General features: G+C 44.5%; 1 protein-coding gene across 4 annotated transcripts in view; it reads right to left on the reverse strand.

Annotated features, from left to right (window-relative positions):
- Window positions 1–24,158, reverse strand: part of LOC135524030 (pleckstrin homology domain-containing family A member 5-like) — a 103,656-nt gene that overhangs the window by 2,867 nt on the left and 76,631 nt on the right. For 3 of the 4 annotated variants that reach the window (XM_064951157.1, XM_064951158.1, XM_064951161.1), the window contains one exon: window positions 1,831–2,115. In XM_064951157.1, coding sequence (XP_064807229.1) covers window positions 1,831–2,115 — 285 coding nt within the window. The remainder of the gene's footprint in view (window positions 1–1,830; window positions 2,116–24,158) is intronic. The other variant, XM_064951159.1, reaches the window with a different exon arrangement.

Genomic DNA, 24,158 nt, shown 5'->3' on the forward strand with positions numbered 1-24,158 from the left:
AACCCAGTACGTTCAGTGCTAGCTCCCCGCACTCACCGTGCGGAGTGTGTCATCGTTCCGGCACCATCTGTGCCAGCTCTACATACCAGGTCTCCACAGCCCAGTACGTCCTGTGCCTCCTCCTCGCACTCTCCCTGAAGTGCGCCTTCCCAGTCAGGTACGTCCTGTGCCTGCTCCCCGCACTCGCCCCGAAGTGCATGTCACCAGTCCGGTGCCACCTGTGCCGGCCCCACGCATCAGGCCTACAGTACGCCTCCCCAGTCCAGAGCTTCAGGCGACAGTCCCCAGTCCATGGCGTCCAGTCTCGCTCCATGGCAGGAGCCTTCCTCTGCGCCGATGTCCAGTCCAGGCATGGAGTCCGGCCCTGCTCCATGGGAGGAGCCTTCTTCGGCGCTGGGGCCCAGTCTGGGTGCGGCTAAAACAAAGCTCCTAGGCCGGGGCCCTCCTCTGTGCCGATGCCCAGTCCGGCCGACCCGTGGTCTGGGTGGGGGCAAAGTCCCGCACCAGAGCCTCCACCGATGCTGGCGAAACCACGAGCGGGGTGGGTACTTCGCCCCGCACCGGAGCCGCCACCACCACTAGACGCCCACCCGGACCCTCCCCTATAGAGTCAGGTTTTGCGACTGTCACGCCTTTTTATTCTCTAAGTTGGCTAGCTCGGGGTGTGACTCGGGTGGATGATTTAGTGCATTTATTTCTATGTTGGCCTTATATGGTTCCCAATCAGAGGCAGCTGTTTATCGTTGTCTCTGATTGGGGATCATATTTAGGCAGCCATTTCCCCACAGTGTTTTGTGGGATCTTGTTTCTGTGTCGTTGCCTTTGAGCACGGCTTGAGCTTCACGTATCGTTTATTCTTCTTTGTTGTTTTTGTGAGTTTCATTTGACTAAACATGTGGAACTCTACGTACGCTGTGCCTTGGTCCGTTCATTCATGAAACGATCGTGACAATTATGGCCTTTCTCTTGCATTTCAAAATTGATGGTAAAATCAAATAACCCCCAAAAATGTATGTATTATCTTTTACCAGATAAAATGTGTTATATTCTCCTACATTAATTTCACATTTGCACAAACTTCAAACTATTTCCTTTCATATGGTATCAATAATATGCATATCCTTGCTTCAGGTCCTGAGCTACAGGCAGTTAGATTTGGGTATGTCATTTTAGGCGAAAATTAAAAAAAAGGGTCCGATCCTCAAGGTACACATAGCAAACTATTTGAACTGCACCTGTTTGAACTTGTTATCAGTATACAAGACTCCTGTCCACAACCTCAAACAGTCACACTCCAAACTCCACTATGGCCAAGACCAAAGAGCTGTCAAAAGACACCAGAAACAAAATTGTAGACCTGCACCAGGCTGGGAAGACTGAATCTGCAATAGGTAAGCAGCTTGGTTTGAAGAAATCAACTGTGAGAGCAATTATTAGGAAATGAAAGACATACAAGACCACTGATAATCTCCCTCGATCTGGAGCTCCACGCAAGATCTCACCCCGTGGGGTCAAAATGATCACAAGAACGGTGAGCAAAAATCCCAGAACACGGGGGGACCTAGTGCATGACCTGCAGAGAGCTGGGACCAAAGTAACAAAGCCTACCATCAGTAACACACTACGCCGCCAGGGACTCAAATCCTGCAGTGCCAGACGTGTCCCCCTGCTTAAGCCAGTACATGTCCAGGCCCGTCTGAAAATTACAGGCTTCTCTCATCTTTTTAAGTGGGAGAACTTGCACAATTGGTGGCTGACTAAATACTTTTTTGCCCCACTGTATGTATGCTTATATTGTGCTCTGGTGTGCATCCTTGTGCGTCTACCTACCTGTAGGCTATGCAAGGGGTTCTCTTTGGTGAACGAGGTGCTTCGTGAGGGTGTTGGTGTGTTACTGTGTGGATGGCTGTGTGTGTTGTTGTCCTGCAGGCCTCGCTGTCCCTGCTGTGGGCTGTTGATCACCATGATGTGAAGCCCCTTCGTCTTCTCTCTTAGCGCCCACTGTTGGTGTTTCCTGATTCTCTCCAGCTGCTCCTCTACACTCATCCTGGGCCTGCCACTCTCCTTCTCCACAGGCCCACTACACAGCTGGTCTACTGCACTGCGGGAACGCTCCTAGAGGGGAACAGGAAATTGGTTAGAGAAGGACACAACATACATGTAAGAAACTCACATGGACGCATATTATACGATACACAGCTGCTCTATCACACAGTAAGGTCGCTCCTTTGGAGAGTGAATAAAGATGCACTCGCAGTAGGACACAGCACAGCACATGGCACACATAGGTACGAGCGCAAACACACTAATGTGACATTAATGCCTGCCAACCCTGTGTCACCGATGAGCGCTGCCCCAAGAGCACAACAAGGTGCAGTACTTCATGGATACAGTGGCTTTAAGTTCAACACTGTGAAGTGTATGCATGCATGCATGACTGTAACATTGCTAAATGGCATTAGGAACACCAGCTCTTTCCATGACAGACTGACCAGGTGAATCCAGGTGAAAGCTATGATATCTTATTAATGTCACCTGTTAAATCCACTTCAATCAGTGTAGGTGAAGGGGAGGAGACCCGTTAAAGAAGGATTTTTAAGCTTTGAGATAATTGAGACATGGATTGCGTATGTGTGCCATTCAGAGGGTGAATGGGCAAGACAAAATATTTAAGTCCCTTTCAACAGGGTATGTTAGAGGTGCCAGGTGCACCGGTTTGAGTATATAAAGAACTGCAACGTTGCAGAGATTTCACGCTCAACAGTTTTCCGTGTGAATGGAGCAGGAGGGGATAGCTGTCGTTTTATGGGCTCAAAACCAACTGCCATTTTTTTTGTTTTTACGCGTTGTTTGTAACTTATTTTTGTACTTATTTTGCACATAATGTTGCTGCTACCGTCTCTTCTGACCAAAAATAACTTCTGGACATCAGAATCTTCTCACAGTAATCGCTGTTCTGTTCTTTAACTAGTCCGACAAAGGATATACTGCTTTCTCGGGAACGGGCCCGAACCACCTCCATTTGCATGAAGAAAAGACAGAGAAAAAGGGGAGGAGGTCGGGCTGCCTTCTGAGAATTCGTAGGCAAGTGAATAAACCTCCACTACCATCCGTTCTATTGGCCAACGTGCAATCATTGGAAAATAAAATGGATGATATGACTATTTTACCAACAGGACATAAAAAAATGTAATATATTATGTTTCACAAGTCTTGGCTGAACGACAACACGAATAATATAGAGCTGGTGGGATTTTTCATGCATCGGCAGGACAGACAAGCTACGTTTGGTAAAACAAGGGGCAGGGGTGTGTGTCTATTTGTCAATAACAGCTGGTGCACAATGTCTAATATTAAAGAAGTATTGATGTATTGCTCGCCTGAGAGAGTAACTTATGATAAGTTGTATACCAAACTATCTACCAAGAGAGTTCTCATCTACGTTATTTGTTAGACGTCTATTTACCACCACAAACCGATGCTGGCACTAAGACCGCACTCAAAAAGGGGTTGTATATTCCGCCATAAGCAAACAAGAAAATGCTCATCCAGAAGCGGCGCTCCTAGTGGCCAGGTACTTTAATGCAGGGAAACTTGAATCCGTTTTAACTCATTTCTACCAACATGTCACATATGCAATCAGAAGAAAAAAAACACTCGACCACCTTTACACCACGCACAGAGGCACATACAAAGCTCTCCCTCGCCCTCCATTTGGCAAATCTGACCATGATTCTATCCTCCTGATTCCTGCTTTCAAGCAAAAACTAAACAGGTGGTCAGATGACGCGGAATATGTTCCAGGATTCATCCAATGGCATTGAGGAGTACACCACCTCAGTCAACGGCTTCATCAAAAAGTGCATTGACGATGTCATACGTACATATCCCAACCAGAAGCCATGGATTACAGGCAACATCCACATTGAACTAAAGGCTGGAGCTGCCACTAATCCGGACGCCTACAAGAAATCCCGCTACGCCCTTAGACGAACCATCAAACAGGCAAAGTGTCAGTATAGGATTAAGTTTAACTTCTTGCGTCGAGCAATCCCGTATCTGGGAGCGTAATCATAGCCTCAAGCTAATTAGCATAACGCAACATTAACTATTCATGAAAATCGCAAATGAAATGAAAGAAATATATTCACTCACAAGCTTAGCCTTTTGTTAACAACACTGTCATCTCAGATTTTCAAAATATGCTTTTCAACCATAGCTACACAAGCATTTGTGTAAGAGTATTGATAGCTAGCATAGCATTAAGCCTAGCATTCAGCAGGCAACATTTTCACAAAAACAAGAAAAGCATTCAAATAAAATAATTTACCTTTGAAAACATCCGAAGTACTTCAATGAGGAGACTCAGTAAGATAGCAAATTTTCAGTTTTTCCAAAAATATTATTTGTGTAGGAGAAATCGCTCCGTTTTGTTCATCACGTTTGGCTAAGAAAAACCCCCGAAAATTCAGTCATTACAACGCCAAACTTTTTTCCAAATTAACTCCATAATATCGACAGAAACATGGCAAACGTTGTTTAGAATCAATCCTCAAGGTGTTTTTCACATATCTATTCGATGATAAATCATTCGTGGCAGTTGACGTTCTCCTCTGAAGCAAATGGTAAAATGCACGCAGCTGGAGATTACACAATAATTTCGATGGAGGACACCAAGAGTGCACCTGGTAAATGTAGTCTCTTATGGTCAATCTTCCAATGATATGCTTACAAATACGTCACAATGCTGCAGACACCTAGGGGAAACGACAGAAAGTGTAGGCTCATTCCTGGCGCATTCACAGCCATATAAGGAGACATTGGAACACAGCGCCCTCAAAATCTGGGCCATTTCCTGTTTGAAATTTCATCTTGGTTTCACCTGTAGCATCAGTACTGTACTGTGGCACTCACAGATAATATCTTTGCAATTTTGGAAACGTCAGATGTTTTTCTTTCCAAAGCTGTCAATTATATGCATAGTCGAGCATCTTTTCGTGACAAAATATCTTGTTTAAAACGGGAACGTTTTTTTATCCAACAATTAAAAGAGCGCCCCCTATATCGAAGAAGTTAAATCCTACTACACCGGCTCTGATGCTTGTCAGATGTGACAGGGCTTGAAAACTATCACAGACTATAAAGGGAAACTCATCTGCGAGCTGCCCAGTGACGCGAGCCTACCAGATGAGCTAAATACCTGTTTTCTGCTTGCTTCGAGGCAAGCAACACTGAAGCATGCATGAGAGCACCAGCACTGTTCCAGATGACTGTGTAATAACGCTCTCAGTAGCCGATGTGAGCAAGACCTTTAAACAGGTAAACATTCACAAAGCCGGGGGGCCAGACAGATTACCAGGACATGTACTCCAAGCAAGTGCGGACCTACTGGCAAGTTAGTGTGTCATCACTAACATTTTCAACCTCTCCCTGACCAGGTCCTACATGTTTCAAGCAGACCCCCATAGTCCCTGTGCCCAAGGAAGCGAGGGTAACTTGCCTTAATGATTAACATCCATTAGCACTCACGTCGGTAGCCATGAAGTGCTTTGAAGGGCTGGTCATGGCTCACATCAACAGCATCATCCTGGATACCCTAGACACACTCCAATTCGCATACCTCCCCAACATATCCACAGATGATGCAATCACACTCTACACTGCCCTTTCCCACCTGGACAAAAGGAACACCTATGTGAGAAAGCTGTTCATTGACTACAGCTCGGCGTTCAATACCATAGTGCCCACAAAGCTCAACACTAAGCTAAGGATCCTGGGACTAAATATCTCCCCCAGCAACTGGATCCTTGACTTCCTGACAGGCCGCCCCCAGATGGCAAGGGTAGGCAACAACACATCTGCCAAGCTGATCCTCAACACTGGGGCACCTCAGCGGTGCATGCTTAGCCCCATCCTTTTCTCCCTGTTCACCCATGACTGTGTGGCCAAACATGACTCCAACACCATCATTAAATTTATTGACGACACAATGGTTGTAGGCCTGATCACCGACAACAATGAGGCACCCTATAGGGAGGAAGTCAGACACTGCCAGGACACCAACCTCTCCCTCAATGTGAGCAAGACAAAGGAGCTGATTGTGGACTACGGAAAAGGAGGGCCGTCAGGCCCCCATTAACATCGATGGGGCTGTAGTGGAGCAGGTCAAGAGTTAAGTTCCTTGGTGTCCACATCATCAACGAACTTTCATGGTCCAAACACACCAAGACAGTTGTGAAGAAGGGACAGCAACACATTTTCTCCCTCAGGACACTGAAAAGATTTGTCATGGGTCCCCAGATCCTCAAAGTTATACAGCGGCACCATCGAGAGCATCCTGACCGGTTGCATCAGCGCCAGGAATGGCAACTGCTCGCCATCTGACCGTAAGGCGCTACAGAGGGTAGTGCGTACAGCCCAGTACCTCACCGGGGCCAAGTGCTTCCTGCCATCCAGGACCTATATACTAGGCGGTGTCAGAGGAAAGCCCCAAAGATTGTCTAAGATAATCCAGTCACCCAAGTCATAGACTATTCTCTCTGCTACCGAAAGGCAAGCTGTACCGAAGAGCCAAGTCTAAGACCAAAAGGCTCCTTACCAGCTTCTACCTCCAAGCCATAAGATTGCTGGACAATTTACATTGACCCCACCATTTGTTTTACACTGCTGCTACTCACTGTTCATTATCTATGCATAGTCACTTTACCCCTATCTACATATACAAATGACCCCGAATAACCTGCACCCCCGCACATTGACTCGTTACCGGTACCCCCTGTATATAGCCTTGTTAGTGTTATTTTAATTTGTTAATTTTTATCATTTTTTACTTAAGTTTATTTGGTCAATATTTTATTAACTCTTTCTTGAACTACATTGTTGGTTAAGGGCATTTAAATAAGCATTTCACGTTAAGGTCTACACCTGTTGTATTCGGCGCATGTGACAAATAAAGTTTGATTTGATTAAGAATGGTCCACCACCAAAAGGACATCCAGCCAACTTGACACAACTGTGGGAAGCATTGGAGTCAACATGGGCCAGCATCCCTGTGGAACGCATTCAATACCTTGTAGAGTCCTTGCCCTGACGGATTGAAACTGTTCTGAGGGCAAAAGGGGGTGCAACTCAATATTAGGAAGGTGTTCCTAATGTTTAGTACATTACACAGTACCAGTCAAAAGTTGACACACCTACTCATTCAAGGCGTCAAAACTATGAAATAACACATGAAATCATGTAGTAACCAAAAAAGTGCTAAACGAATCAATATATATTTTAGATTCTCCAAAGTAGCATCCCTTTGCCTTCATGACAGCTCTGACACACTCTTGACATTCTCTCAACCACCTTCACCTGGAATGCTTTTCCAACAGTCTTGAAAGAGTTCCCACATATGCTGAGCATAGGGTGGCTACTTTGGGGAATCTAAAATATATTTTGATTTGTTTAACACTTTTTTTTAGTTACTCCATGATTCCATATGTGTTATTTCATAGTTTGTAGAATAATGGTGAAGACATCAATGTAGAAATTAGTAAAAAAAATAATGAAAAACCCTGGAATGAGTGGGTGTGTCCAAACGTTTGACTGGTACTGTTTATTATAAGTCTACCCCGACTGGGCAAAATGTGTGATTTTGATTTACCCGTTTCCAGTGTGCCCGCCGAGCAGAGATTCTCTCCGCAAAAATTGCACCTTTTTGTGGACAAAGTAACAACGCTGATGCGCATCGCAAGCTGCTTCAGGGAAGTGGACAGTTTTGACTTCCCAACAGCAGCGGCTCACTTTGAGTAGGCCACGGTCTGCCCCATACAAGTAATCTAGAGGTGAATTATTGAGTTTGTAGACAGCCATGTTTAGTTATTTATGAATTAAAATGTTCTTGCCAAGGCTAAATTAAATTAGTAAGGCATAGACTATTTGAAAACAGCTGTGTTTTATTAATTAATTAAAATGTTCATACAAATAGCCTAAAACAGGTTGTACAACTACAAGCACATACCACATCACCCTTGCCAATAACAAAAAAAACTAACTCATGCACATCATACAGGAATACACATATATACAGCGCAACCGATATGGGATTATTTTAACCGATACGTTTCTGATTTTACAGTGGAAATATTCACAGACAACCAATATTTTATTATTATTGTCACGGTCTTCCTCCTCTTCATCTGAAGAGGAGAGGCGAAAAGGATCAGAGGACCAATATGCGACGTGGTAAGTGTCCATGGTTCTTTTTAATACGTACTGTACACATGAACAACTGACTACATAAAACAAGAAATGTGAAAACCCTAACAGTCCTATCTGGTGCAAACACAGAGACAGGAACAATCACCAACAAACACAGTGAAACCCAGGCTACCTAAGTATGATTCTCAATCAGAGACAACTAATGACACCTGCCTCTGATTGAGAACCATACTAGGCCGAAACATAGAAATACCCAAAATATAGAACAAACAAACAGACTGCCCACTCAACTCACGCCCTGACCATACTAAATAAAGACAAAACAAAGGAAATAAAGGTCAGAAAGTGACAATTATAGCTGGAATGAAAACAATAATCTGTATGGATTGAGCTTAAAACAGAAGTATGATTTCTTAAATTAGAGGAAATAACATTAATTTAAACATTGCATAAAATTTAGGAGCAACTGAAATATGCTCTAGTGAAAGGATGATGGATTGCACTGATTCCAGCCCAAAATTTGCCTAGGCTCTGAAGATTGAGCTGCCTCATTCTCTGCAGCTGGAAAACAATAACATAGGACATTTTCTATGTATTGGTATTTAGCAATTTTTTTGTTGATTGTAGAGCTGTAGCCAGGGAATTTCTGGTAGTTGTCACTTGAAAAGAAAAACATCCATCACAAAATTTGCCACTGGACCATCGCTGCCTCTAGCCCCAAGCATTGCGTCAGTGAACTGTCCCTGCTATTTTGGGATACTTGGGTGTTCCTACCCCATTGAAGTTGAAATGTGGTTAGGGTAAGAGTTAGGATTCAGGTTAGTTATGGGTTATGGTTAGGGTAAGGGTTTAGTGTAGGGACGTCTCAAGGATTCTAGGGAGCACTAAACCTCAGTGAACGCCGTCAAGTACTCTGACACAGCTAGTTAGCTGGCTTGCCAGCACGCATCATAGAAATGGGGGTGGCGAAACGTGAATTTGGACCATTCCCTGACAAATGACAACTCATACATCAAAACGTAGCAGCGTTACTTTGTAACATGCTTTGTTTTTTGTGTCTCTGAAATGTTTGAATAACAGAGCTTGACGAATAACATTCACAATGAGCAAATATAACACCAGATTTGTATGGGTTAACCTTCAGACGAGTCCCCTGTGACACTTGTGGGGGTCATAGAGCAAAACAGAGAACAGCATGCAGTTCATATTATACTAAACAAAATTATAAACGCAAAATGCAACAATTTCAAAGATTTTGCTGAGTTACAGTTCATATAAGGAAATCAGTCAATTGAAATTAATTAATTAGGCCATAATCTATAGATTTCACGACTGGGCAGGGCCTAGCCATGTGTGGGCCTGGGATGGCATAGGCCAACCTACTTGGGAGCCAGCCAGTCCCACTGAGGAGCCAAGCCCAGCCAATCAGAACACGTTTTTCACTACAAAAGGGCTTTATTACAGACAGAAATACTTCTGAGCATTTCTGCTTCACCCTCCCACCTGATGATCCCGCAGGTGAAGCAGCCGGATGTGGAGGTCTTGGGCTGGCGTTGTTATACGTGGTCTGAAGTTGTGAGGCCAGCAAATTCTTTAGAACGACGTTGGCAGAGAAATTAACATTCAATTCTTTGGCAACAGCTCTGATGGACATTCCTGAAATAAAATAAAATTGCACACTCCCTCAAAACTTGAGACGTCTGTGGCATTGTGTTGTTTGACAAAACTGCATATTTTAGAGTGGCCTTTTATTGTGCCCAGCACAAGGTGCACCTGTATAATAATCAGCTTCTTGATATGCCACATCTGTCAGGTGGATGGATAAACTTGACAAAGGATAAAATGCTCACTAACTGGGATGTAAACAAATGTGTACACACAATTTGAGGGCAATAACCTATTTGTGCATATGGACTGGCCGATTAATTAAGGCTGATTTCAAGTTTTCATAACAATCGGAAATCGGTATTTTTGGGCGCCGATTTGCTAAATTATTATTATTATATTTTTATTATTATTTATTTTTTTATACCTTTATTTAACTAGACAAGTCAGTTAAGAACACATTCTTATTTTCAATGACGGCCTAGGAACGGTGGGTTAACAGCCTCGCTCAGGGGCAGAATGACAGATTTTCACCTTGTCAGCTCGGGGGATCCAATCTTGCAACCTTACAGTTAACTAGTCCAACGCAATAACGACCTGACTCTCGCTCGTTGCACTCCACAAGGAGCCTGCCTGTTACGCGAATGCAGTAAGCCAAGGTAAGTTGCTAGCTAGCATTGAACTTATCTTATAAAAAACAATCATAATCACTAGTTAACTACACATATTATCTAGCTTGTCCTGTGTTGCATATAATATGACTGAGCATACAAGCATTCAAGTATCTAAGTATTTGACTGAGCGGTGGAAGGCAGAAGCAGGCGCGTAAACAATCAAACAGCACTTTCGAGCGTTTTGCCAGCAGCTCTTCGTTGTGCGTCAAGCATTGCGCTGTTTATGACTTCAAGCCTATCAACTCACGAGATGAGGCTGGTGTAACCGAAGTAAAATGGTTTAGCTAGTTAGCGTGCGCTAATAGCGTTTCAAACGTCACTCGCTCTGAGCCTTCTATTAGTTGTTCCCCTTGCTCTGCATGGGTAACGCTGCTTCGAGGGTGGCTGTTGTCGTGTTGCTGGTTCGAGCACAGGGAGGAGCGAGGAGAGGGACGGAAGCTATACTGTTACACTGGCAATACTAAAGTGCCTATAAGAACATCTAATAGTCAAAGGTTAATGAAATACAAATGGTATAGAGGGAAATAGTCCTATAATAACTACAACCTAAAACTTCTTACCTGGGAATATTGAAGACTCATGTTAAAAGGAACCACCAGCTTTCATATGTGCTCATGTTCTGAGCAAGGAACTTAAACATTAGCTTTCTTACATGGCACATATTGCACTTTTACTTTCTTCTCCAACACTTTGTTTTTGCATTATTTAAACCAAATTGAACATGTTTCATTATCTACTTGAGGCTAAATTGATTTTATTGATGTATTATATTAAGTTAAAATAAGTGTTCATTCAGTATTGTTGTAATTGTCATTATTACAAATACATTTAAAAAATGTGCCCGATTAAATCGGTATCGGTGTTGAAAAATCATAATCGGTCGACCTTTTTTTTTTTTTTTTTTTTTCACCTTTATTTAACCAGGTAGGCTAGTTGAGAACAAGTTCTCATTTACAACTGCGACCCGGCCAAGATAAAGCATAGCAGTGTGAACAGACAACACAGTTACACATGGAGTAAACAATTAACAAGTCAATAACACAGTAGAAAAAAAAGGGGAGACTATATACAATGTGTGCAAAAGGCATGAGGAGGTAGGCGAATAATTACAATATTGCAGATTAACACTGGATTGATAAATGATCATGTACAGGTAGAGATATTGGTGTGCAAAAGAGCAGAAAAGTAAATAAAAAAAAACTGTGGGGATGAGGTAGGTGAAAATGGGTGGGCTATTTACCAATAGATTATGTACAGCTGCAGCGATCGGTTAGCTGCTCAGATAGCTGATGTTTGAAGTTGGTGAGGGAGATAAAGGTCTCCAACTTCAGCGATTTTTGCAATTCGTTCCAGTCACAGGCAGCAGAGTAATGGAACGAAAGGCGGCCGAATGAGGTGTTGGCTTTAGGGATGATCAGTGAGATACACCTGCTGGAGCGCGTGCTACGGATGGGTGTTGCCATCGTGACCAGTGAACTGAGATAAGGCGGAGCTTTACCTAGCATGGCCTTGTAGACGACCTGGAGCCAGTGGGTCTTGCGACGAATATGTAGCGAGGGCCAGCCGACTAGAGCATACAAGTCGCAGTGGTGGGTAGTATAAGGTGCTTTCGTGACAAAACGGATGGCACTGTGATAAACTGCATCAAGTTTGCTGAGAAGAGTGTTGGAAGCAATTTTGTAGATGACATCGCCGAAGTCGAGGATCGGTAGGATAGTTAGTTTTACTAGGGTAAGCTTGGCAGCGTGAGTGAAGGAGGCTTTGTTACGTAATAGAAAGCCGACTCTTGATTTGATTTTCGATTGGAGATGTTTGATATGGGTCTGGAAGGAGAGTTTGCAGTCTAGCCAGACACCTAGGTACTTATAGGTGTCCACATATTCAAGGTCGGAACCATCCAGTGTGGTGATGCTAGTCGGGCAAGCGGGTGCAGGCAGCGATCGGTTGAAAAGCATGCATTTGGTTTTACTAGCGTTTAAGAGCAGTTGGAGGCCACGGAAGGAGTGTTGTATGGCATTGAAGCTCGTTTGGAGGTTAGATAGCACAGTGTCCAATGACGGGCCGAAAGTATATAGAATGGTGTCGTCTGCGTAGAGGTGGATCAGGGAATCGCCCGCAGCAAGAGCAACATCATTGATATATACAGAGAAAAGAGTCGGCCCGAGAATTGAACCCTGTGGCACCCCCATAGAGACTGCCAGAGGACCGGACAGCATGCCCTCCGATTTGACACACTGAACTCTGTCTGCAAAGTAATTGGTGAACCAGGCAAGGCAGTCATCCGAAAAACCGAGGCTACTGAGTCTGCCGATAAGAAAATGGTGATTGACAGAGTTGAAAGCCTTGGCAAGGTCGATGAAGACGGCTGCACAGTACTGTCTTTTATCGATGGCGGTTATGATGTCGTTTAGTACCTTGAGTGTGGCTGAGGTGCACCCGTGACCGGCTCGGAAACCAGATTGCATAGCGGAGAAGGTACGGTGGGATTCGAGATGGTCAGTGACCTGTTTGTTGACTTGGCTTTCGAAGACCTTAGATAGGCAAGGCAGAATGGATATAGGTCTGTAACAGTTTGGGTCCAGGGTGTCTCCCCCTTTGAAGAGGGGGATGACTGCGGCAGCTTTCCAATCCTTGGGGATCTCAGACGATATGAAAGAGAGGTTGAACAGGCTGGTAATAGGGGTTGCGACAATGGCGGAGGATAGTTTCAGAAATAGAGGGTCCAGATTGTCAAGCCCAGCTGATTTATACGGGTCCAGGTTTTGCAGCTCTTTCAGAACATCTGCTATCTGGATTTGGGTAAAGGAGAACATGGAGAGGCTTGGGCGAGGAGCTGCGGGGGGCCGGAGCTGTTGGTCGAGGTTGGAGTAGCCAGGTGGAGGCATGGCCAGCCGTTGAGAAATGCTTGTTGAAGTTTTCAATAATCATGGATTTGTCGGTGGTGACAGTGTTCCCTAGCCTCAGTGCAGTGGGCAGCTGGGAGGAGGTGCTCTTGTTCTCCATGGACTTCAGTGTCCCAGAACTTTTTGGAGTTGGAGCTACAGGATGCAAACTTCTGCCTGAAGAAGCTGGCCTTAGCTTTCCTGACTGACTGCGTGTATTGGTTCCTGACTTCACTGAACAGTTGCATATCGCGGGGACTGTTCGATGCTATTGCAGTCCGCCACAGGATGTTTTTGTGCTGGTCGAGGGCAGTCAGGTCTGGAGTGAACCAAGGGCTATATCTGTTCTTAGTTCTGCATTTTTTGAACGGAGCATGCTTATCTAAAATGGTGAGGAAGTTACTCTTAAAGAATGACCAGGCATCCTCAACTGACGGGATGAGGTCAATGTCCTTCCAGGGTACCCGGGCCAGGTCGATTAGAAAGGCCTGCTCACAGAAGTGTTTTAGGGAGCGTTTGACAGTGATGAGGGGTGGTCGTTTGACTGCGGCTCCGTAGCGGATACAGGCAATGAGACAGTGGTCGCTGAGATCCTGATTGAAGACAGCGGAGGTGTATTTGGAGGGCCAGTTGGTCAGGATGACGTCTATGAGGGTGCCCTTGCTTACAGAGTTAGGGTTGTACCTGGTGGGTTCCTTGATGATTTGTGTGAGATTGAGGGCATCTAGCTTAGATTGTAGGACTGCCGGGGTGTTAAGCATATCCCAGTTTAGGTCACCTAACAGAACAAACTCTGAAGCTAGATGGGGGGCAATCAATTCACAAATGGTGTCCAGGGCACAGCTGGGAGCTGAGGGGGGTCGGTAGCAGGCGGCAACAGTGAGCGACTTATTTCTGGAGAGAGTAATTTTCAGAATTAGTAATTCGAACTGTTTGGGTATGGACCTGGAAAGTATGACATTACTTTGCAGGCTCTCTCTGCAGTAGACTGCAACTCCTCCCCCTTTGGCAGTTCTATCTTGACGGAAGATGTTATAGTTGGGTATGGAAATCTCAGAATTTTTGGTGGCCTTCCTGAGCCAGGACTCAGACACGGCAAGGACATCAGGGTTAGCAGAGTGTGCTAAAGCGGTGAGTAAAACAAACTTAGGGAGTAGGCTTCTGATGTTGACATGCATGAAACCAAGTCTTTTTCGATCACAGAAGTCAACAAATGAGGGTGCCTGGGGACATGCAGGGCCTGGGTTTACCTCCACATCACCCGCGGAACAGAGAAGGAGTAGTATGAGGGTGCGGCTAAAGGCTATCAACTGGGGTGCGGGTACAGCGGAGGTAAGCCCAGGCACTGGGTGATGATGAGAGAGGTTGTATCTCTGGACATGCTAGTTGTAATGGGTGAGGTCACCGCATGTGTGGGAGGTGGGACAAAGGAGGTATCAGGGGTATGAAGAGTGGAACTAGGTGCTCCATTGTGAACTAAAACAATGATAACTAACCTGAACAACAGTATACAAGGCATATTGACATTTGAGAGAGACATACAGCGAGGCATACAGTAATTACAGGTGTTGAATTGGGAAAGCTAGCTTAAACAGTAGGTGAGACAACAACAGCTAATCAGCTAGCACAACAACAGCAGGTAAAATGGCATTGACTAGGCAACGGGGCCGACAGATAAAACATAAACAAGCAGAATGAGGTACCGTGATTAATGGACAGTCCAGCGTGCATCAGCTATGTAGCCAGGTGATCAGTGTCCAGGGGGCAGGGAAGCTGGATTAGTGAGTGTTATCCAGGTTAAAAAAAAACTAACAATGACTAAATAGCTTGTAGCTAGTTAGCTAGTTAGCCTCTGGAGGATCTTGAGTGTGTTCTAAAAATTAACAATAATAGCGATTCCGTATCACATTGGGTGAGGCAGGTTACCGGAAGGTATAAACAAATTAAAAATCGGAAAGAGATAAAGAGTAAATATGGGTCCAGTGAGTGTTTGGGACGAGGCGATTCAGACGGGTTAGCAGGCCTGTGCTAACAAGCTAACAGTTAGTAGGCCGGGGCTAAACAAGGTAGCAGTTAGCAGGCCGAAATAGCAAGCCAGGGGATAGCAAGGGCTAGAGAGTTAGCCTTTGGGGGACATCGCGATGGGGTGAGTCTGTTTATTCCTATTCATGCGGTGACATCGATAGACCGGTCGTGGGTCCGGGTAATTGTAGCCCAGGAGTATGCTACGGTGGTAGGTATTGTAGCCCAGGAGTATCCTACGGAGGTAGCACAGGTGCTCTGGCGGGGCTAGCTTCAGGCTAAGTGGGTGGAAGCGCTAGCCAGCAGTAATCGTCCGGGGTTGCGGTTTAGCTAAATAACTAGTTGTGAAGATCCAGATGTTCCGTTTGCGGCGGGAATCCGGGGGTAAAAAAAATAAAAAAATAGGTCCGTTATGCTCTGGTTAGAGTCGCGTGAGCTTTTCGTGCTAAAGGTTAGCTGATGACCGGTTAGCTGAAGACCGCTAGCATAGCTGGTAGTTAGCTGGCTAGCTTCAGTTGAGGGGTTCCAGTTCCGAGGTAAATATAAATACTAAATACTTTAGGAAAAAAGAAAAATAGCTACATTGGGTGAGGCGGATTGAAGGAGAGTATTTGGAAGCTGAGGTTTAGCAAAATGTTTTAAAAGATATGCGAAGAAAAAATATGTAAAAACGAAAAAAGACGAAATATACACGGGACAGGGGACACGACACGTCTTACTGCTACGCCATCTTGGATCAATCTCTAGTTTTTATTATAAAATACTTTTATTCTGAAATAAAATGATACCTGAGTACAGTACCGGTCAAACATACCTACTCATTTCAGGGTTTATCTAAAAAAAATACGATTTCTACATTGTGAAATTATAGTGAAGACATCAAAACTATGAAATAGCACATATGGAAACATGTAGTAACCAAAACAGTGCTAATAAACAGAGGAAACCTAATTTAGCACCACCTGGTGCCCTAACCAAAATACAGGGGGTGGTCCGCCCAGGTCTTACCTATTGTGCCTAGACAGAGAATATGCTAAGGGTATATGTATGCCCGCGGGCCTCTTGCCTAAGCACTCCCTAGGTGCCTTCCCCTTCCCCCTGTATTTTGGTTAGGGCACCAGGTGGTGCTAAATTAGGTAAGTATTGGTTAGGCAGGTAAGATAGGAGAGGGGGGGGGGCTTTGAGATTTACTTTCTTTGCTTCCGTCCAGCCCCTTTTCCCCATATTACAGTGTAAAGGAATAAAGTCCTTGAAAACGGTACCACATTCTGTCTGTTGTCATTCTTACTCGCACCTACAGTTCATACCTTTTTCACTTCACGGAGAGTTGAGTTGTAGCAGGGTGTTGCGTTCCCTCTTCATAGAGGTGTGCGTAACATAATGGGGGCTCGTCCGGGATCTTTCCATTAAACCCACCGGACCCTGCTGCTCTGAGCGCTCTGTGGTTGGTGATTGAGGTGTGATGGTAGTTTGTGAGTTTGGATGACTTGTTTAGTTAGTGTGTTCAGGAGACTGCATTGTATATAAGATGGCTACATCAGCCATCTCCAAGTTTTTTGAAGCGCCCTCTATTGATTGTTTGGTGAGGTTTCGTAAAGTAGACCTTATAGCTATAGCTGACCATTATGGATTTGTTTTCCCTGAGAAAGCCCTAAAGGCTGAACTTTTGGTGCTAGTCAGGGAGGGTTTAGTGAGAGAACGGATTCTCTCATTGCAAGGAGAGGAGACGGGTAGACCTTCCGATGCCAAGTCGGAGGACAGGGCGTACCCCCCTTTACATTGCCCCGATTCGATCCTTTATCTTCTGCTTCGGGTAGTTCAGATGGGACTGCTAGGCTGAAGGTGAGGCTGGGTCGGTTAGAAATGGAGCAAAATGATAGAGAGACAGATGAATTTTGAACTTGAAATAAGGAAAATAGAAGCTGACAAGGAGGTGAGGATCCGACAACTGGAGCTAGACGCTGGCTCCAGTGCGACTCCACAAGCTGCTCATCATCAAGCCCACTTCGATGTGAGTAAAAACATAGCTTTAGTGGGGCACCTCGTTTTGAAGGCCGGACGATTACGTCATCAGTTCCTCGTTCAGGTCGCTTTACCTCTGACAACCCTAAGCCTTTTCATGAAATCCGTGAATGTTTTTACTGTCACCAAAAGGGTCACATGATTGCGGACTGCCCAGTTTTGAAAAATAAACCGCAACAGTCCCAGTCACCGTCCCCAAAAATGAAAAGTTTGGGTTTAGTCAAGTCTTTGGCTCGTCCCTTGGATCGAGTTATTGATTCAGCATTTGAGAAACAGGATCCTGTCTATGCTCCGTTTATCTCTGCCGGTTGTGTTTCCTTAACAGGAGAACAAGCTGATCAAAAGCCTATCCAAATCCTACGAGACACCGGGGCGGCACAATCAGTAATCATTAATGATGCTTTACCCTGGTCTCCTGAAATGTATTGTGGCTCGCATGTCATATTACAGGGGATAGAGACAAAACCCGTACCTGTACCATTACACTGGGTCCACTTAGTGTAAGACTTGGTATCAGGACGTTTCCGTGTTGGTGTAGTGTCTACACTGCCAGTAAAAGGAGTCACATTGCTACTAGGGAATGATATTGCTGGTGGTAATGTCACTCCTGTGTTAGAGGTAGTACACAACCCAGAAATCAGAACTACAGATGAGAAATTGGTTCAAGCATTTCCACATGTTTTTCCTGCTTGTGTGTTAACGAGGGCACAATCTCGCAAGCTAGGAGATGTGGTGGATTTGGCTAGTTCCATTTTTGAGAACGTTGAGGTAGAAGACAACGCATCGAGTATGCCTTCTGCAATGCCGACAGTTTTTACCCCCGTAAAAAAAACTAAGGCAGGGGAAAATGAAATTGTGCCCCAATTACATGACATTCTTTTGTCTGTCACCCCCGAGAAGGTGATTGTATGTCAAAAAGAAGACACCAGTCTTCGCAAGTGTTTTGCTTTGGTAATTTCCATTGAGGAAGCTAAAACTAGAGAGACCGCCTACTTTATCCTCTTGATACTCCCCATCCCGGATCCGGGATCGTGAATAAAGCCTCAGGCTCATTAGCATAACGCAACGTTAACAATTTCTGAAAATCGCAAATAAAATGAAAATAATGCACCTGCTCTCAACCTTAGCCTTTTCTTAACAACACTGTCATCTCAGATTTTCAAAATATGCTTTTGAACCATAGCAAATCACTAATTTGTGTAAGAGTATTCTAAGCTAGCTTAGCATTTTGAGTAGCATTTAGCACGCAACATTTTCACAAAAACCAGATAACCAAATAAATAAAATCATTTACCTTTGAAGAGCTTCGGATGTTTTCAATGAAGAGACTCTCAGTTACATAGCAAATGTTCAGTTTTTCCTGAAAAAAATCTTTGTGTAGGAGAAATCGCTCCGTTTTGTACATCACATTTGGCTACCGAAACGAACCGAAAATTCAGTCACCAAAACGTCAAACCTTTCCGAATTATCTCCATAATATCGACCGAAACATGGCAAACGTTGTTTGGAATCAATCCTCAAGGTGTTTTTCACATATCTCTTCATTGATATGCCGTTCGTGGAAGCCTGCTTTCCCCTCAGAATCGCATGGAAAAATACCAGCAGCTGAAAAAGACGCACCAATTTCGACGGAGGACACCGGGCGGACACCTGGAAAATGTAGTCTCTTATGGTCAATCTTCCAATGATATGCCTACAAATACGTCACAATGCTGCAGACACCTTGGGGAAACGACAGAAAGGGCAGGCTCATTCCTCTCGCATTCACAGCCATATAAGGAGACAATGGAAAACGGAGCCTCAAAAATCCTGCTCATTTCCTGGATGCCGTTTCATCTTGGTTTTGCCTGTAGCTCCCGTTCTAGGGCACCCACAGAGAATATCTTTGCAGTTCTGGAAACGTCAGAGTGTTTTCTTTCCAAAGCTATCAATTATATGCATAGTCGAGCATCTTTTTGTGACAAAATATTGCGCTTAAAACGGGCACGTCTTTTTATCCAAAAATGAAATAGCGCCCCCATAGCATCAAGAGGTTATGGAAGCAGGAGTTTTGATGCGGAAATGGGCTTCTCATGACACCGTTAATGACTGGAGTGAAGTGTGTCAAGTGGTTGTTCCTACACCGTTCCGACAGCAGGTGCTGTCACTCGCCCATGACCAGGCGTGGTCTGGACATTTGGGGGATCAAAGACTTATAACCGGGTCCTTCGTAATTTCTTCTGGCCAGGTTTGAAGTCTGACGTTGTCCAATTTTGTAAAACATGTCACATATGTCAACTCACTGGGAAAGTGAATCAAACAGTTCCTCGAGCGCCGCTCTGCCCGATTCCTGTGGTGGGGGAACCGTTTGAAAGAGTGATAATTGATTGTGTAGGTCCATTGCCGAAAACCAGGTCAGGTAACCAGTTCCTACTAACAATAATGTGCAGTGCTACTCGATACCCAGAGGCTAGTCCTCTCCGTACTATAACGGCTAAGACTGTGGTGAAGGCACTAGTGAACTTCTTCTCTACGTTTGGACTCCCTAAAGAAATCTAAAATGATCAGGGATCCAACTTCATGTCTAAACTGTTTTCAAATGTGTTAAAGACATTGTGTATTTCCCATCAGGTCTCCAGTCCGTATCATCCAGAGAGTCAAGGGGCTCTAGAACGCTGGCATCAGACACTGAAGGCAATGCTACCCAAGTATTGTATGGATACCAGTACTGATTGGGATGAGGGGGTGCCCTTTGTCCTATTTGCTATAAGGGAAACGATACAAGAGTCCTTAGGGTTCAGCCTTGCTGACCTTGTGTTTGGACACACCCCACGGGGTCCGCTGAAAGTTTTGAAGGAGCATATCTTATCTCCTACACCCAGTAGCGCCCCTAAAAATGTGTTGGATTATGTCAGTAAGATGCGGGAGAGACTGCATGCCGCATGTGCGTTAGCCCAAAAGTCTCTCTCCTCGTCTCAAAAACGCATGAAGTTGCATTATGTCAAAAAGGCTGTTGGCCGTTCATTTGCACCAGGGGATCAAGTTTTAGTTTTGTTGCCAATCCCTGGCTCATCTCTGTCAGCACGTTTTTCTGGACCATATCTGGTGGAAAAGAAACTCAATGACACCAATTATGTGATAAAGACACCAGATCGAAGGCGTTCTTCCCGTGTGTGTCATGTTAACATGCTGAAAACATATTATGTGCGTGATTCTCCCGACAGCTCCTCAAGTAAGCCGGTCCAGCCCGCCGTCTCCAGTGTGGCTACGGTGGTGCTGAAGCCTGGTTGGGACCTAGATGAGAATAAGGAGGACGGGTCACAGCAAGGTGAACGCCTATGTAATTCAGAGATGCTGAAGAAGTTACCCTCTCAAATGGAACATTTGGATAACGATCAAACTAAGGATCTTATCCCGTTGATAAACAGTTTTCTCAGTGTGTTTCAGGACATTCCAAGTCGCACATCCATCTTGGAACATGACGTGGATGTGGGGAACGCTGTTCCTATACGTCAGCATCCGTACCGGGTTAATGCTAAGAAAAGGGAGGTAATGAAAAGTGATGTAGCTTATTTATTACAGAATGACATGGCAAAACCCAGTAACAGCTCCTGGAGTTCCCCATGTATTCTTGTTCCTAAGCCTGATGGTGCGTCCCGCTTATGTACGGACTATCGTCGCGTAAATGCAGTTACAAAGTCTGATTCTTTTCCTCTACCTCGCTTAGATGACTGTATTGATAGAATTGGTTCTGCTGCTTACGTTAGTAAGTTAGATTTGCTAAAAGGTTATTGGCAGGTGCCTCTGACCTCTCGAGCTTCTGACATGTCGGCTTTTGTTACGCCAGATAACTTCGTACAATACACTGTGATGCCCTTTGGCATGTGTAATTGCACCTGCTACTTTTCAGCGGCTAGTTAACGTTGTGTTTGCAGATGTGTCAAATTGTACTGCTTACCTTGACGATGTGGTGATTCATTCATCTACTTGGTCTGATCATCTCTCCACTTTGAAAAGTGTGTTTCAGCAGTTGGAGAATGCTTCTTTAACCCTCAATTTGGCCAAGTGTGAGTTTGGGAAGGCTACAGTGACTTACTTAGGGAAACAAGTTGGACGAGGTCAAGTGCGCCCAGTAACTGGCAAAATGGAAGCAATTGTTGCTTTTCCTGCTCCCACGACTCGCCGCCAGTTGCGCAGATTCCTAGGGATGGTACGGTACTATCGTACATTCTGTAAAAAATTCTCAACGGTAGTAGCTCCCCTTTCATCTCTGCTTAGTCCCAAGGTACCATTTAAGTGGTCCAAGGACTGTCTTTGCTTTTGAGTCTGCTAAAGCGCTACTTTGTAGTGCTCCAGTGCTTGCCGCCCCCAACTTTGACAAACCTTTTAAGTTGGAGGTAGATGCTAGTATAGTGGGGGTGGGTGCGGTTATTTTACAGGAAGATGAAGACGGAGTGGATCGGCCCGTCAGTTTCTTCTCCCGTAAGTTCAACTCTTGTCAGTCAAGGTACTCTACAATTGAACAAGAGACGCTGGCTTTATTGCTTGCCTTACAGTTCTTTGAGGTATATGTGGGCTCCAGTACCTTGCCTGTAATGGTCTTCACGGACCATAAAGCCATTGGTGTTCTTGAAACAAATGTACAACCAGAACCCGCGCTTATGCGTTGGGCTCTGATTGTACAAGGATATAATGTACAGATCGCTTATGTGAAGGGCTCGGCAAATGTGGTTGCTGACGCTCTATCACGGGTTTACTAACTGGGGATGCGTTGGCTTTTGTTATTGCAAAAACTAGGTTTGCAATTTTTGTGGTGGGCGTGTTACGTTCCCCAGTTTGTGTTGTAGTTTGTGTATTTGCATGTGTTTATTTCAGGAAATGGCTTCCTGAAATCCCTCAAGCAGCTGATTGGTCGACTCCATGACTAATTGGAGAGCTGACCCCGCCCCCTCATCAAGACACAGCTGTCTCCAGTTACACATTCATTCTGAAGCTATATAAAAGCCAGTGTTCTGTTCAGGAGATTTTTATTTTTTTGCTGGGAGGTCATTGCAGAGAGATTGAATGTGATAGAGAATCATTGCTGAGAGAGGAGGCTGATGGCTGTGGATAATTTACTATGTTAGTTTTTGGTAGCAGTTGGTATGTTCAGTGAGTTTGTTGCTCAGATAGCTTATTTGATGTCCTTTGTTTCTTAGTTTGTTTGAGAAATTATTTGTTCTCCTGTTTCATTTGTTCCCAGGGGGGAAGGGGAAGGCACCTAGGGAGTGCTTAGGCAAGAGGCCCGCGGGCATACATATACCCGTAGTATATTCACTGTCTAGGCACAATAGGTAAGACCTGGGCGGACCACCCCCTGTATTTTGGTTAGGGCACCAGGTGGTGCTAAATTAGGTAAGTATTGGTTAGGCAGGTAAGATAGGAGAGGGGGCTTTGAGATTTACTTTCTTTGCTTTGGTTCCGTCCAGCCCCTTTTCCCCATATTACCGTGTAAAGGAATAAAGTCCATGTAAACGGTACCACATTCTGCCTGTTGTCATCCTTACTCACGCCTACAGTCCATACCTCTTTCACTTCACGGAGAGTTTAGTTGTAGCAGGGTGTTGCGTTCCCTCTTCATAGAGGCGTGCGTAACACCATTGTCACCAGCGAAGCACCGCCACACCATCACACCTCCTCCTCCATGCTTCACAGTGGGAACCACATGTAGAGATCATCCGTCTCACAAAGACATGGTGGTTGGAACCAAAAATCTCCAATTTGGACTCATCAGACCAAAGGACAGATTTCCACCGGTCTAATGTCCATTGCTCGTGTTTCTTGGCCCAAGCAAGTCTCTTCTTATTGGTGTACTGTTGTAGTGGTTTCATTGCAGAAATTCATCCATAAAGGCCTGATACACGCGGTCTCCTCTGAACAGTTGATGTTGAGATGTGTCTGTTACTTTGGGCTGCAATATCTGAGGCTGGTAACTCTAACTTATCCTCTGCAGCAGAGGAAATTCTGGGTCTTCCTTTCCTGTGGCTGTCCTCATGAGAGCCAGTTTCATCATAGCGCTTGATAGTTTTTGCAACAGCACTTAAAGAAATTTTCCGGAGTGACTGACCTTCATGTCTTAAAGTAATAATGGACTGTCGTTTCTCTTTGCTTATTTGAGCTGTTCTTGTCATAATATGGACTTGGTATTTTACCAAATTCTGTATACCAATCCTAACTTGTCACAACAACTAATTGGCTCAAATGCATTAAGAACGAAAGAATTTCCACAAATTAACTTTTGACAATGCACACCTGTCAATTTGAAATGCATTCCAGCTGAATACCTTATGAAGCTGGTTGAGAGAATGCCAAGAGTGTGCAAAGCTGTCATCATGGCAAAGGGTGGCTACTTTGAAGACCATAAAATCTAAAATATATTTTGATTTTACTCTTTTTTGGTTACTACATGATTCCATGTGTGTTATTTCATAGTTTTGATATCTTCACTATTCTACAATGTAGAAAATAGTAAAAATAAAGAAACCCTTGAATGAGTAGGTGTGTCCAAACTTTCAAGTGGTACTGTATGTGTGTGTAATTTTGTCACATGCCTATGGGTTCCTGTGAGTGCATGCGTGTGTTTGTAATACATGTTGAGTGTGTACATGTGGGTATATAACAGTATGTGTTTTCTTGCAGCACTTATGAAATTATTAATGCATGTTCCAGTACCATTCATCATATCCTTCATACCACATTAAACATCAATCATATGTAATCTTCAAAACAA

This window comes from Oncorhynchus masou, chromosome 31, assembly GCF_036934945.1.
Source record: "Oncorhynchus masou masou isolate Uvic2021 chromosome 31, UVic_Omas_1.1, whole genome shotgun sequence".
NCBI lineage: Eukaryota > Metazoa > Chordata > Actinopteri > Salmoniformes > Salmonidae > Oncorhynchus > Oncorhynchus masou.